At 22.6% G+C, this 14914-nt stretch overlaps 4 protein-coding genes across 4 annotated transcripts in view; 2 read left to right on the top strand and 2 right to left on the bottom strand. All coding sequences in view use genetic code 6, as the record gives it.

The window, feature by feature from the left end:
• The window catches only part of TTHERM_000100100 (hypothetical protein), a gene marked incomplete at both ends in the record, with an annotated part of 330 nt that extends 324 nt beyond the window's left edge, over positions 1-6 (bottom strand). The window contains one exon of the mRNA XM_012796612.1: positions 1-6. This exon is cut by the window's left edge and continues 148 nt beyond it. Coding sequence (XP_012652066.1) covers positions 1-6 — 6 coding nt within the window.
• A 2720-nt stretch (positions 7-2726) lies between these two features.
• On the top strand, positions 2727-4283 carry TTHERM_00100090 (hypothetical protein; the record flags this gene model as incomplete). Its single annotated transcript, XM_001012157.1, has 1 exon — positions 2727-4283. One exon carries the CDS (start codon positions 2727-2729, stop codon positions 4281-4283), a length of 1557 nt encoding a protein of 518 aa, XP_001012157.1.
• Positions 4284-5439: 1156 nt separating this feature from the next.
• On the bottom strand, positions 5440-12783 carry TTHERM_00100080 (transmembrane protein, putative). Its single transcript, XM_001012156.2, has 27 exons — positions 12609-12783; positions 12341-12481; positions 12151-12285; positions 11826-12068; positions 11617-11766; positions 11430-11561; positions 11207-11380; positions 10832-11115; positions 10734-10781; positions 10581-10682; positions 10471-10515; positions 10319-10417; positions 10223-10264; positions 10062-10169; positions 9962-10006; positions 9810-9902; positions 9702-9746; positions 9545-9652; positions 9353-9493; positions 9254-9295; positions 9098-9130; positions 9003-9041; positions 8514-8942; positions 8018-8449; positions 7042-7652; positions 5946-6983; positions 5440-5884 (listed from the first exon to the last, which is right to left on the bottom strand). The coding sequence occupies exons 1-27, from the start codon at positions 12768-12770 to the stop codon at positions 5610-5612; spliced, it is 5196 nt and encodes a 1731-aa protein (XP_001012156.2). The 5' UTR covers positions 12771-12783; the 3' UTR covers positions 5440-5609.
• Positions 12784-13870: 1087 nt separating this feature from the next.
• Positions 13871-14818, top strand: TTHERM_00100070 (hypothetical protein; the record flags this gene model as incomplete). The annotated part of the gene is made up of 3 exons (XM_001012155.1): positions 13871-13894; positions 14256-14408; positions 14705-14818. 3 exons carry the CDS (start codon positions 13871-13873, stop codon positions 14816-14818), a joined length of 291 nt encoding a protein of 96 aa, XP_001012155.1.
• Between the last annotated feature and the right edge of the window lie 96 nt (positions 14819-14914).

Raw genomic sequence — 14914 nt, 5'->3', positions numbered from 1 at the left:
TTTCATGAATAAAAACCTTTCAAAAAGGAAATAATTTAAAACCAATTCAAAAAATACAAAAATAAAATAAATATTTAAAGCGAATTTTACTTGCTTGAATAATATATAAATTTTAATACTTCAAAGAAAGAATTTAACTTCAAAGACATTATTATATTCTTAAATTAATGATAATACTTCTAATAAAAACTGATTTAATTACATTTAAAACAGTTGAATCTATTTTTTACAAATTTTATATTGATTATTTTACAATACATGTAGATTTTGCAGATTATTATTTGCTAATTAGAATGATTAAATTTATTTATTCAATTGAAACCCAAATCTTATTATAAATTAATTTTTTGTTTCCTCTAAAAAGATAAATATTAATATAATGTGAAAAGGTTTGAATGAAGTATTTAAAAATAGTTTGACTAGATTGATTTCAAATATAAAATAATTTGTCATACTTTTGTATTAGGTTACAATTGATTTTTATTACATTTAAATGTTAGTGCGAAAAATATTAAATTTCATTTTTAAGTTTTTGTTAGAAAAGTTATTGGGATGTGTTGGTAATATTAAATTAAAAGATTAGGCTTATTTTTTCAAATTAAATTTTGTCCACTCAAATTTTGCGAAAAGAGTAATCACAATAAGGGTTTGAAAAAATGGATAATTTAGCTAATGATTCTTAAATTAGCAATCATACTAAATGAAATTTCTTTATCTCCCTCAAGTTTTTTTTGTATAAACTTTCTAAGGAGTTCAATTGAGACAAATAATTAGAATTTTTAGATAAGTTTAAGATGAAATAAGAATTTTATTACAATTTGTGACTCATGAAAAGAAGACTGTTTGGAATGTTTACAGATATGTTTTGTAATCTAAAAAAACAAAGAAAAATCAATATTTTTGCATTAACATACTGCACATAAATTAATACTAATTAAATTAAATAATATATTGATTTCATTACATTATTCATAAGTAATTCTTAGAAAAAATGTAATAAATAACTCAATTTGTTAAATTGAAGCTAGTCTTAATCTTAGAAAAAGAAAAACATTGAAAATATTTATTAAAAATTAAATATTAAAATATATTTTAAGTATTTTTAAAAAGCCTCTCCTCACTTATATCTTGTTTTTTCTTACTGATTAGTTTTATTTAGCAAAAGATTAATTTAATTAAGTATTCTTTAAGCGTAAAAATATTTTTCTTTATTTATAAAAAGATTACTCCACCATAAATATGCTTAATCGTCAAATTAAATTAGCTTAGCTTAAATGAATTTGATTCAAATAGGTTGAAGATATACAAGTAAGTCAATATATAGAAAATTAAAATGAAAAAATTTATAAATATATGTAATCTTATAGTAAATATTCAGATTTTATATTTGTAAACTCGTTGGCTTTCTAATCCTATACTATTCTTTTTTTCTTAGCCACGAAAAAACACTTAAAATACTGGCCATTTAATGATAATTGAAAGTAAAGAGTGATTCTGTAAAATGTAAATTGTAATGAAATGATAATATTTTGAAATTATTTATTTGTAGATTTACTGTGACGATCACTTACTCTAAATTGTGTAGATCTAAAAAATATTAGTTTGCTTGATGCTCTTATTCAAGTATCACTTAATTTAACTCAAACCAGTGTTTATTCTTTTTTAATTTTTAATTTTTATCTATATCAATTTTTAGAATTCTATTTAGGTTATATGCTCGCTCCAAATCTAAAAACTTTGACTTCACAATTAATTTTAGTAAACTAAGACTAGATTTTTATCACTTATTTTTTTAAGAATAGTAACTTCGATCATTTTTCTTGTTTTTATGAGCAATAAGAAATCTGCAATTGTGTTACCTGCTGAAAAAATTTACTTAGGAGGATTTTTAGAATATTTGAATTCAGTATTTTGGATTTCATTTGAAGTCAGTCAATCGTGAATGAATACATAATTTTTATACTTACTGCATATTATGAGGTAAAATCTTAGTTCTAATTATTTATAAGCAAATTAATAACAAAAGATAGATATATAGATGAAAGTGATTTGTATTTTGTATTTGTAATTTATTCGAATAATGTATAAATTAATTAATTATATGCATGCACTTGTAAAGTAAAAAAAAGTGAGGGAAATAATTCAGTTGAATAATTAATGTAATTTGTCTAATTAGACTTATTTATATTAGCTCATTGACTCAAATCTAAGGAAAATTGATTTCAACTAGATAAGTGGGAGTCGATTTAAGAAATTTGATAAACAATATAAATCAATAAAAATTTATTTTAGAGAAAGAAAAGAGAAGTACTTAAGTAAAATACTAAATAGGTTATCTATCTATCTGCCTATCAATCAATCTATCTATCACTGCTAAAAATATTTTATCATAAAAAACAAAGTTTTTACTCTAAATTCTAAATTTAGCTCTTATCCCAAATTTAAGTTAATTATTATATTATCTTCTTACTTCTACATCCTTAGTCGAAACTATAATTTAAGCTATCTTTACGAACTAATTACGCAGAAAATTCATAGAATAATTTGTTGGTATTATAATAATCATAACAGTAATAATAGAAATTTTATTTAAGGTAAAATAAATAATAAATATATTACTCAATAACTATTATTAGTTATAAGATAACTAGCAGATTGACTGACTGACTGCTATTTTATTAATATTAAAACAAAAAAATTCAAATACTGATAAAAAATCTTATTAAATGAATAAAAAAGACTCTTTGATAACATAATACTCTATGAATGTCGAACTAAATTAAAAAAAGTTATAAAATAATGAAAATTAAGCTGATCTTTCTTCTGTATAAAAGAAGATTCGCAAGAGAAAGAATAAAAACAATGACCACCTTCTCGTTCGCAAGAAGGAATATTAATTAAAGCCTATAATGATGTGTATGCCATAGTAGTATCAATACCATCTTTTCAATGATATTGTGATAGATTTTGATTTGATTCGTGATGCTTAATCTGAATAATCATTCAATAGAGGTCTTCTATGGCACTCTTTCAAGTCAATTTCCTAAGTAAATATCTTGAATGATGGATCTATGATGGAGTGGATTTAAGAAAACTTAAATTAACCTATTCTCAGCGCTAATTCAATGATTTACATGCTTCAATCTATCAGCTCTCAGACTGCTTACAGGTTAGCAGCTGACTTGAATATAGTCAACGATTACAGAAATTTACTAACAAGATACCTCTGTTAAATGAACCCTCAGTAGAGAATTGATTTATTTTAGAAGCGTCGCGAATTTTCTGTTTAAAAATCCCATCAATATGTCAAGAATATAAGTCGTAATTCTATCAGTATTTTCTATGAGTATTTATATAATGATAAATAGTAAACTCATGAGTATCGCCGTATGGGTTTTAGTAAAAAATTACTCTCTTTAGTAGGCATAGACATAAAGGATGCTCCTGGAATCTTACTGCGTAGAGGATTCATCGATATTTGTAGTAAATAACTTCAAGCTTTGTATATATTGAAGAGAAATGTTCTCCCCCAGTTTAGTCGCACTATGCCAGAAATTACTGAATTCTAAGTAGAAGGAGAACATCATACTTTAGAAGGAATCCCTTTCAAATGCAAAATGCATGTAAGAGTTTACAACACAACTCATCAATACGATCATTAATACTGCCTAGAACTTCCTATTAAGCCAGATACTCTCACCGAAATCAGTATAGAAGTACCAGAAGAAGAACTAAGAAAGATATATGAAATTAGACACAATATGAACATCCTAACTAAATATTCACTTGATGATTTTGTGAATGGAGAATTTTAGTACTTAGTTTAAGTTGAAAATTTCCTTGAAAAGTATTACAGCTCTCCATACTCTTACAGAAAAAGCAATAGAACTAAAAATATCTAAAATGACTCAACTATGAGTTAACATGTAATAATTAATAGCAACGAACATAATACTATTTTAGACAATGATTCTTCTTGCAGTATCGAAAATATTGTAGAAAACCAATAAAATCAATCAAATAACTCTAACTCACTACAATTTTTTGATAGTAAAAATCCTACATAAAAAAATATTCAAAAGTCAATGATCCACCCATCAATTAAAGACATTAAACTGCAATAAAACCCCAATTACCTTGAAGCATACTGCCCTGACCGTGAAAAAATTTATTCTAGCGAAATAAATTTTGCCACCGTAGATAACTTCATAAATGAGTATAAATACAACCAATACGAATCAAGAATGTTCTCATCAGAAATTCTCAATCTTGGAAGTTACTGAGAGAAAGGTATTTCCAAAAAAAAAAACATATTACTTATTCATAATATTTGAAAAAATAACAAAACAGAATTTGCTCAATCAGCTTCTTACTGTAAAAAAAACTCAATTAATACTTACTATAAAATTCTACTTCATAACAACTTGAAAAAAAATACATGCAAAAATTAGAAATCGATTACTTTAAAACAATAATTTATTGAACAAAAAATTTAAAATGAGCTTGAATCTATCTGATTTCATCCTAATTTAATTGAATGAATAAATGAAGGATTAATAAGCTCTACCCTTTTAATTTTTACAAATAATTTAATATTAAAAAAAACATCTTCATAATTTCTCATTAATATCTTATATCCTATTTATTATTAGTTCTTGTTTGTTTATATCTTCCAAAATATTCTATTCCCTTTTTATCTATTTTATTTTATATTTTTTTATTTAATTCTACTTAATTAGTTATTAATTATGTTGTTACTGTATATTTTTCTAATTTTTTTATTAAAATTAAATTATTTTTTAAATATTAAAAGGCAATTTATTTCATTTATTTTACTTTATCATTTTTTAATTTATTTTTGAGTATTTATATAAAAATTCAATCTTTTTTTATGATTTTTTTACATTTTGTTTAATATTTTTAAACTCATTTACTATGCTTCTTAAGCTCTTCCACTCTACCTTGTAATATTTACAGAAAACCAAAAATATTATCATGCAATATATTTTACTTAATTTCTTTATTAGCTCTTATATAATTATTCCAAAAATATTCTATTCGTTTTTTATTTCATTTGTCTAATTTTATTCTTGTTATATCGATTGTATTATTGGCAATTAATAATGCTGTTACAGTTTCTTTTAAGACATTTATTTATTTTCTTTTATATTTTCTTTGTATAGTAAGTAAGATGCAATTCTGCTAAAATTCCAATCCCTTTAATTCATTTACTTTAATTTTTTTACTTTATCCTATTAAATGAAAAATTATCCTAGCAATATTTTAAACATATTTTATCTTATTTAAAGCATTATTCTATCTTTAAATTTTCTTTTACTTATTAATTTTGCTAATACTCATTTTATTATGAAAATTTATAAAATTGCAATAAATAATGTTTTATATGAAAATTTAAAAAATCAAATTTTATCTATTATTTTCGAGAATGAATAAATAAATTTTACGCATTAAATTATAAAAGAAAATACAAAACATAAGATTAAGATTATGAGGAAGTGTTTTATCATATACAATTAATTATATTAAATTACATAATTTGATAAGGAAAAATATAAAATTATTGATTAGAAAAGCATAGCTAATTAACATCAAAATAGATCATATTATTACTTTTTTCTAAGATTTATCTTTCGATAGTTAGATAAAAATTGCTATTTATTAAAGATTTTGCTTTGATAATTATTAAGCAATTAAGAAGGATCTTCAATTTTGAATTGTACCATAACAATTTCATCTTTTGTGTACTTTTTATAGTTTTTATTTAAATATTTTGAAAAAGCACACTAAAATAAGAAATATGCTTGATGCAATAACATAATTATTATTTATAGGCCATTAAAAGCTACTATAGCTATAAAGTAAACTATTTCAAAATTATTAAATGAATAAATAAATAATTATTTTTATTCTAAAAATTAATTTACTTTTATAAAATATTGCAACTAGGTCTTTGTTACTATCACTACTGCTATACATTGAAATTAAACCTAGTAAGACTGACTATATTATGTTCAAAAATATGAATAGTATATATGTTAAATTAACCAACTTATTTGAAAATAGCTAGAAAATGGCTGAATAAATTAAAAAGAAAAGCAGCTAAAATCCATACAAAAATTATGATTATTAAAATTAAGAAAAAATTATTATTATAGCTGTTGAAGCTATTTTTCTCAGTTCGAAGATAATCCAATAATATCTACTTATAAAGTTATTACAATTAAGTCCTAGCAGTAAGAATGAGCTGAAGCTTGACTTATTTTTGTCTTGACTTAGTGAGTTTAAGTTATGGTTATATAGACTCTTAACAAATAAAAATTAAAAGAATATGTACCAAGCAGCAATTACCATTAAAAAACATATATCAATAGTTCCATTAATATTATATTTTTTTGTTGCTACTGCTATGCTAACTATTATCATATTTGAACTCAATGAAGAAACTAAAAATATAATTCTTAAATCTAGAAAAGCTAAATTATTCTTTAGAAATTCAATTTTAGATTTGAGTAAAGTTATTACTATCAAAAATGCAGACGCTCCAAAGCAAATTAAAGATTAAAAGAAACAATTGTCAGAAAATAAATAATAAATGCTATTCACATTTAAAGAGGAATTTACACCATTTTTTAAATCTATGTAAATGGTGTCATTATTTGTCAAATTAGCTTTCTATTATCTGAAAGGATTTTAAAACTCAAATTAATTAAATATATTAAAAGAAAAATCTGATTTGAGAAAACTAAAATCCAATAAATTATAGCTGAGATTTTCTGTAAATAAAAAATTTCCTGTTTCTTATTTCATCAAAATAAAGCTCCAATAAACAATCCATTAATCTTGTAAAACTAAACAAGAAAATAAACTTAAAGCCAAAGCAGTAATCTAAAGTTTATCATAAATTTAAGTATTTTCAGCTATATTATTTAATTTTGTCTAGCATTCTTCTGCAGAAAGAGTACCTATAAAAGATTTTAAAATATATTTCAGTAAATAATTTATTATTAAAAATATTAATACAATTCATGTGTAAATATAAATTTTCGGTGAGATTGCTATCTTAAGCTTATGAAGCTGTTTCACATTCTTTTGTTTTGCTGTTGTAAATGAACCCATTGTAGCAAGAAAGGCAATTATTCTTCAATGGCCCATCACAATTAGCACAGTAAGCATCACATTGCTAACATTATTTAGCTTGTTTGTCATAATATTAACTAATTTAGCATAATTCACATTAGAATTTATCATTTAAAACTAAACCATTTGAACAAGAAGTGCATTAGTTAGAACTTTTAATGCATGTTTTACATGGTGATTAGCAAGGCAAACAAACATAAACATCTGAATTTATACTACCATCAGGGTAATATCCATAATTGCAGTTTAACTAACAAATACCATCTTGAATATAGCATTTTTGGCACACACTACCTTAATTAAGAATCTGTATCTTTGGTTTGCACTCTATAACACATTTCATATCGTTAGTTTAATCGTAAAGACAAGGAACACATTAATCTTTACTTTCATCATAAATTGTATTAGAACTGCAAATCAGTTATTTCTAACAGTTTGAGCTATCACTGCATTTAAGACATTTCTTAGGACAGTATTAACACTAATAATTTTCACTTTTAAAATAAAAAAAATAATAATTTTTATTGAATCACCATAAAAAAAATTTCAAAATTTATTATTAATTTTAATTTCGCATTGTAAACTAGAAATTTTTAATCAATTTATTTCTTTTCAAATAATTTTGAGAATGATTAAAAATAGATTTATTTATTTTTTTATACTAATTAAATTAAATGAAAATAATGTAAACTCTCTTTTTTAACTTCCTCCTTAATTTGAGATACCTCCAATAAATAAGGTCTTATTTCAAAAGCTATATTTTAAAAATTTACTTTTTTACTTAAGTTCTTAAATTAAAGAGTTTACATTGTTTAAAAATTGAATTTTTTGTTGATTTAGAATTAATTTTATAAATTACTCTATGAATTGACCATTATCTATTAGACATTTGATGCATGAATTTTATTTAGTCAATATGCTATTTTAATTACATTTTAAGCAGCTCTAAGGACCAGGATTGTTACAAGTTTAACATGATTCGTCACATGGTTAGCAATAAAATTAATTATCAGGATAAAAACCTTAATTACAAGTTTTTTAACATTAATAGAACATTTTGTTAAATTAATAATAGCATTAACTGCAAGTCATAGCATTAGAATCAAAGAATTGATTGTATTAGCATGCTAAAACACATTAATTATTATTTTATAAATCTTAAATACAATTTTAACATTTTTTTATTGAAGGATTGTAAATTTAATTTGGGTTACATATTAATTGTTTAATACAAGTATTTTAATCTATGCATTATAAGCATTAATCTTAACAGGCTATGCATTTGTTATCCCTTATATTTTAAAATATTTATTTTCTTTACTATTAATTTTTAAATTTATTTATAAAATGCTTACTTTATAAAATACCCATTATCAGTTTAGCAGACTCCACATAAAGAAAATTAACCAAGACTTAGTCCAGAATAACACTAAATACAATCTGAGTCAAGAGGACCCTTACATTTCTGACAGAAAGGAGAGCTGCACTTAACACAGTTAGTAGATTTTTGATCTTGATAGTAATTATCTGGGCAAATCTCAACACAATTACCATTTAAATAAAAGCATTAACTGCACGTTAATTTCAGAGAGTCAAAATATTATCCCGTCTAGCACTTATAAACACAGTCTATATTATTTTGTAAATCTTTTATGCATGGTACACAAATACCTAGATCTAAATCGATTATTTATCCTTTAGGGCACACTTTGTATTGAACACAATTAGTCAAACTCGTGCATATTTCACAATAATTCTTGCATTAACCGCAGGTAGTTGAATCACTTTTTTAAAGTAGAAATTATTATTTACCAAAAATTTTTTGAAAAAATGAATAAAATTACACTTTGAAAGTCCCATCTTTGCAACTCTAGCATTAATTACTATAAAATTTTAATTTTTTTTAAAAAAAATTGATTTATTTTGATATTTAACTTACTTTTAAAAGACTTAATCTTGGAGACAGCAAAAACTTTTATTAAAAAAAAATATTAAAATTAAATAGAATTTTATGTTGTATTAAACTTGGAATTGCAAGGAAATAAATAAATGAAATACTATTTTTAAAATTGAAAATTAAATAAAATAAATTTACTTATTTATCATATAATAGCCATCATTGCATTAACACTATGAACTAATATTTATATATTAATTTTAAATAACAACAATAAATAGATTTAATAATATTTACACTCCATTTATGACTGCCTCCTTGGAATTAGAATCACATTTGCAAGCTTATTAAATAATTTAGTAAGTATTTGGGCATGATTAACTGCAAGATAATTTATCTGGTTATAAATTATAACCACTTAAACACTAGCAAAATTTTCTAGAGTAAAAAAAATTAGTAAAAAGCAATTTCACAAAAATAAAATTATACTTTCCTGATGAAATATTGAATTATTCACTGGAGTTAGGTGGACAATTACATATTCTGCTTGTTTTGTCTGCAACATATGTATCATAGCAAGTATTAGTACAATTAAAGCTATTTATATAATAAATGTTATCTTTTAATAAGATTATCAATAGATTACTCGTATTGCATGTAATATCCTAAACTACAGACACATTTCTTTGTCCTATTTATTTATATTCAATCATAAAAAGATTTTTTTAAAAATCAAATACAAATAAAAAAATACGTTGAATCAACTGTAGCATATTAACTGCAATTACAAGTATTGTTTGATTAATTTTGTAAGTAAGTAGAAGGGCACGTGATTCCACAGTTAGAACTTTTTTATTTAAAATTTTAACTTACTTTAGTATTTGCTTTTGTTTTTTGGAAAATTACTCTATGTCCATGAAGTAACCTTTGTTGCATTAGCATATAAAAGCTCTTGTAAAAAATGAATTAAATTATTGGAGTGCAAATAAAAATAATTTTAGTTTACTATGAATTTTATGGATCTGTTATTTAAACGGAATTTTAATCACAAAAACAAACTTAATTTGCAGTATCTGATTTATAAGTTGCTGGGCATTTTTAGCTGCATTTATTACTTTTATTAAAAATTTTTAGTAAAATATTTCTATTTTATTAATATTTAATTACTTGTATGTTAAAAAATAGCCGTTGTTGCATTAGCACATGTATCTATTTTAAAAATTAAAAATTAAAAACATTTGAAATATTTATAATTCTATCTACACAGAATTAATTTAGATCTCTTGAGCATTTGAATCACAAAAGCAAGCAGGTGGATTACTGCTTTAGATGTAAGTGCTAGGGCAATTCTAAATGCATTAGCTAATAAATATTCATTTTTATGAGGAATAGTTATTTATAAAAATGAAAATTACCTCTTATATCTATAGTAAGAACTATTACAGATACATTGCTTTTAGCTAAATTTTTTGGATAAATATTTCATAAAATATAATTTTATAAAGATTTGAACTAAATTAATTACGTTGAATTCTAAATAACAACTTCTGAAGAATATAGAGGACAAACACACGTTTTATTTGAAGTATCTATTAAATAGGTTGTTGGGCAGCTACTTGAACATTGACTAAAAAATATAAAAAAAGTTAAAGTAATCTTTTAAAAATAATGTTTTTACAAGCTGTTCATATTCATATAATACCCTGATTTGCACTAACAAATTTATCTAATATAAAAATAATAGTATCTTTATTATATTATTTATCAAAATTTTACTGTTATGAATTATTAGGATTAGCTATCAAAGATGCATTCGAATCACAAATACACATTTATTTGCTAGAATCTACTTAAAATGTGGATTGGCATTAAGACACACAAGAGTAATCGTAATTTAAGAAGTATGAAGAAAAGCAAGTTTAGCATTTATTTTTGTTAGAAATTTAGCAAATGCTACAATAATTTACTAAACAAGGTGGAAAATATAAGCCATATAATCCGACAAAATTTGCTAAATAATAAACACTATTTTGCTTTGAGTAAACAGCAAAAGTTTGGTTCTTGTTATAATATTTTGAAAAAATATTAAGGTAATTAATTAAACTTGTAAAAGAGTAAAAGTAAAGACTTTGGTTTAAATAAATAATTTACTAATGAAGGAACAAAGCCATATTTTGAAGAATCAGGAACAAAACCAGATCCATCAGTATTGCAATCATAATTATAGTATTAAGAGTTAATTACTGTTTTACTCTATAAATTAACTTATATTCCCCCGCTAGCCTCAGTTATTATATAATAATTAACTCCAATTACTATATTATTCTATGCATACATACTTATATTAGAAATGAAAAAAATTAATAAAATTTACTTAATATTAAACGATATATGAATAATCAATAAACTGAAGGCTATCTCCTGACATTTAAATGCTATTTAAATTCATAATATTCCATGCTTACCATGTAACACAGTTACTAGAACAAGTAAGAATCACCTTAAGCTATTAAAAATATTTATTAATTAATTTAAGTAATTTATAAAAGATAAATAATTACACCACTCTGAAAGTAAATAGGCTTAGAAAAAGTAGGAGTAGTTTTTTCAAAATTTACATTTTATTTATAAGCAATTGTAGCTTGGTATGTACTATTATTCAAGCTTAAAACTAGAAGATAAGAGTCACACTAAAACAAATTATTTTATTGCTTAAAAGTTATAAAAATTTTTAAAAAATTTGTCTCTAGCTTTAATATAAAATGCTTACATCTATATACAAAAAATAAGTGCAACCATATGTGATATACCATGAAACTTCATAGGTGTTATCATTCCATAAAATATAATACTTTGATTTGTTTATGTCCTTATACAAGAACACATTAATATATACTTATTTAACGATAGAAATGGTATTTCCTGTTTATTGTACTAATTAGGTAAAAGAATTGGCAAATTATAATATATTATCAGCAATTAGATAAGTGCAATAAACCTAATACTTGTTTGGCTTTATATTTTTATAATTATTTAATTGATTAATGTAAATATTAATTTAATAAAAAACAAACATATAAAATTTGTTTTTTTACATATTTTATAAGCAAGAAAGTATAACATTATGTTTAGATTGATGTGAAACTAGAAATTGAAGTTATATAAAATGTGCTATTGAACTTCAATTGAATGTAATCATAGCTATCAAATATAATTGAAATTACATCTAGCTAATTAATTTTTAAAAATTTATTGATGATGATCATCATAAAATTATAAATTTACCTCTATTATATAGTCAAATCTTTAATAAGAGCCACTTGTAGACATTTAATTTAGGGTTTATATTTAAATAGGATTTCCTGCTATATCAAATACGCAATAGTACCAGCTAGTAGAGTTTTAAAATAGGATCGCATTATGTTCCTTTTAGTTTCATCAAATAGTTTCATTTAAATTAGAAAAATAACAAGAATAGATCAATCTTTTAAAGATGCAATTATTTATTTTGAAAGAAAATAAAAGGATTAAATATATTTAGTTAGTTAGTTACCTTAATCTATAGGTATTATGTAATTTAAGTTTTAAAAGGGGTTTGAGAGTTGCAGCAAGATATGAAAAAGTATTCAAACAGAATAATGAATAATGCTCTAATCTAAAAAATCTTAATTGACTTTTCTTCTCTTACTTTATTGAAACCAAATAATATCAACATTCTTTAAATATTCTTTCTTGAAATTTTAATTTACAAGCAAAACTTGCAAGTTTATGTAATTAACAAAATGCTTAAAAATATTTGATTTGATAATAGCAAGAGTATCTGAAATTTTAATTTACTATTTTTTTATCTTACTATCAACTATTAGAACGAATGTGTTATTTTAATCAACCTTTATTCTTTTATAAGCAATTTTTTTAATGATTTTTTGTAAGTTATAATGTAAAAAATGAATGGATTTAAATTTTCCTAAAATGCAAATTATTTGAATATAGTTTTTTAATTAATTTTTACTGCTTTCAAAAACTTATAAATGCTCCTAAGACTTATTGCTAATTTAGTTATATCTATGATGCAATATTTTTTTATTAGAATATTGATTATTAAAATAAACTATAAATTTTTTAGCAGAAGTGCTAAATAAAATGCAATTTCGTTTTATAATTTAAATTTTGTTTATAATATCTTTTTTTGAATAAAAAATTGTGCATTAAAGTGAATTAAGTCCATTTTTTAAGACTAATAAAATACAAACCATATAATATCAAATACATATTTTTAAAGATATTAAATGTCAAAAATTAAATTCATTGGTATTATCTTCAAAATTTAAAGCCGTAAGTGAGATGTCTAAACTGAAATTGAGGAGGTATTTATATATGAATTTTTACCTTATATACGTTTAGAGATATATTAATAAAACCGCTCTTTATTTTTAGAGTCTGTTATTTAATTGAAGATTAAATCCTAAAAATTTAAAAATAAATCGATAAAATACTCTGTTATTTTTCAATTATATCTTTATTCTTATAAATCAATATTTTATTTCTTATTAAACTTCTTATGCATGGGATTTTATTTCCATCTTATTTATTTATCCCTTACTTCCTAGATTATTTTGGTTAATGAACCATCATTTTATATTTGAGAGATTGAGATGGACTCAATCATAGATTCGTTTTAAGAAGGATTTTCTTTTTTTCTCTTTAATATTTTAGAAATTATAAATCTTGATATTATATAAATGCACACTATCATTTATGTAAAAGCAAAAAGTATCATCAGAATTATAAGCATATATCCAAAAAATTATAAAGATGCTTAATCACTTTGTTGAAAAGGTAATTTAGAATTGAATGGTTAAGTATTCAAAATCAAAATAAAAGAGATAGCTAGTGTTATAAGCAAATGAAATAATTAAAAGATAATTATTATTTTGTTGCAAAAATCATATACCAGAGGTTTTTTTGTTATTAAATATACCAAAAAAATAAGATTAATAGAAAAGTGTAACCAAGGAACTGATTTGTATTTATCAGAAATTAAAGTAATTCCTTAAATCATTATGATTATAAACTTTTTAAACTCAAATAGCATCCAAAAAGCTCTTGTGCTCAGATTTTATTATTGAATATTAGTAATCGCTAAAGATATTAAATATGTTTCTTAATTAAGTATATCTATTTTTTTCATTTTATAAAGCTTTGTTGTGAGCATGCAATTGAATAAAGAATAGATAAGAATAATCAAGAAAATAAGACACCCATCTTTAATGCTCACAGATTTATTTAATCCTAACACGATAGTAATACTCATTAATAGGAAATTATATGCTATTCTGATCAGTACTATCATGTAATTCCAATTGATATATTTAATTAGACATGATCTTTTTTTGAAAAATTTGTATTTTCTGAAAAAAACCAGAATACTCATCAAAGATACTATTAAAAGGAAAACTATTTGATACAAGCAATTACTTAATAGATCAGTTGAATAATTTTATATGAATATCAAAGTATTCAGCAAATTAAAGTTATACTTTACTTCAAATTATTGATTCAAATAATTAGGTATCACATTTAAAATATTGTGCATGTAGCTAAATTTCAAATGAAGCTAATTGATCCAAAATATATTCATCTGTTTAGAGAATATATAATTGCCAATCAGTTGTTGAGTTTAAAGGTAAAACCAGAAAAGAGGTCCATATAAAGGCTGAACACATATCATTAAAATAGATAGAAAGAAACAAGAAAAAGTGAAAAATTGAAGTATTGTTGAAGTTTATTTGGCAAATTTGTAATTTTCAAAGCAGCTAATGAAGGTATCCTCACTATATTCTTATATATCAATACAAA

Source organism: Tetrahymena thermophila (assembly GCF_000189635.1).
Source record: "Tetrahymena thermophila SB210 genomic scaffold scf_8254716, whole genome shotgun sequence".
Classification (NCBI taxonomy): domain Eukaryota; phylum Ciliophora; class Oligohymenophorea; order Hymenostomatida; family Tetrahymenidae; genus Tetrahymena; species Tetrahymena thermophila.
The sequence above is the reverse complement of the archived record's forward strand: the minus strand, read 5'-3'. Positions and strand labels throughout refer to the sequence as shown.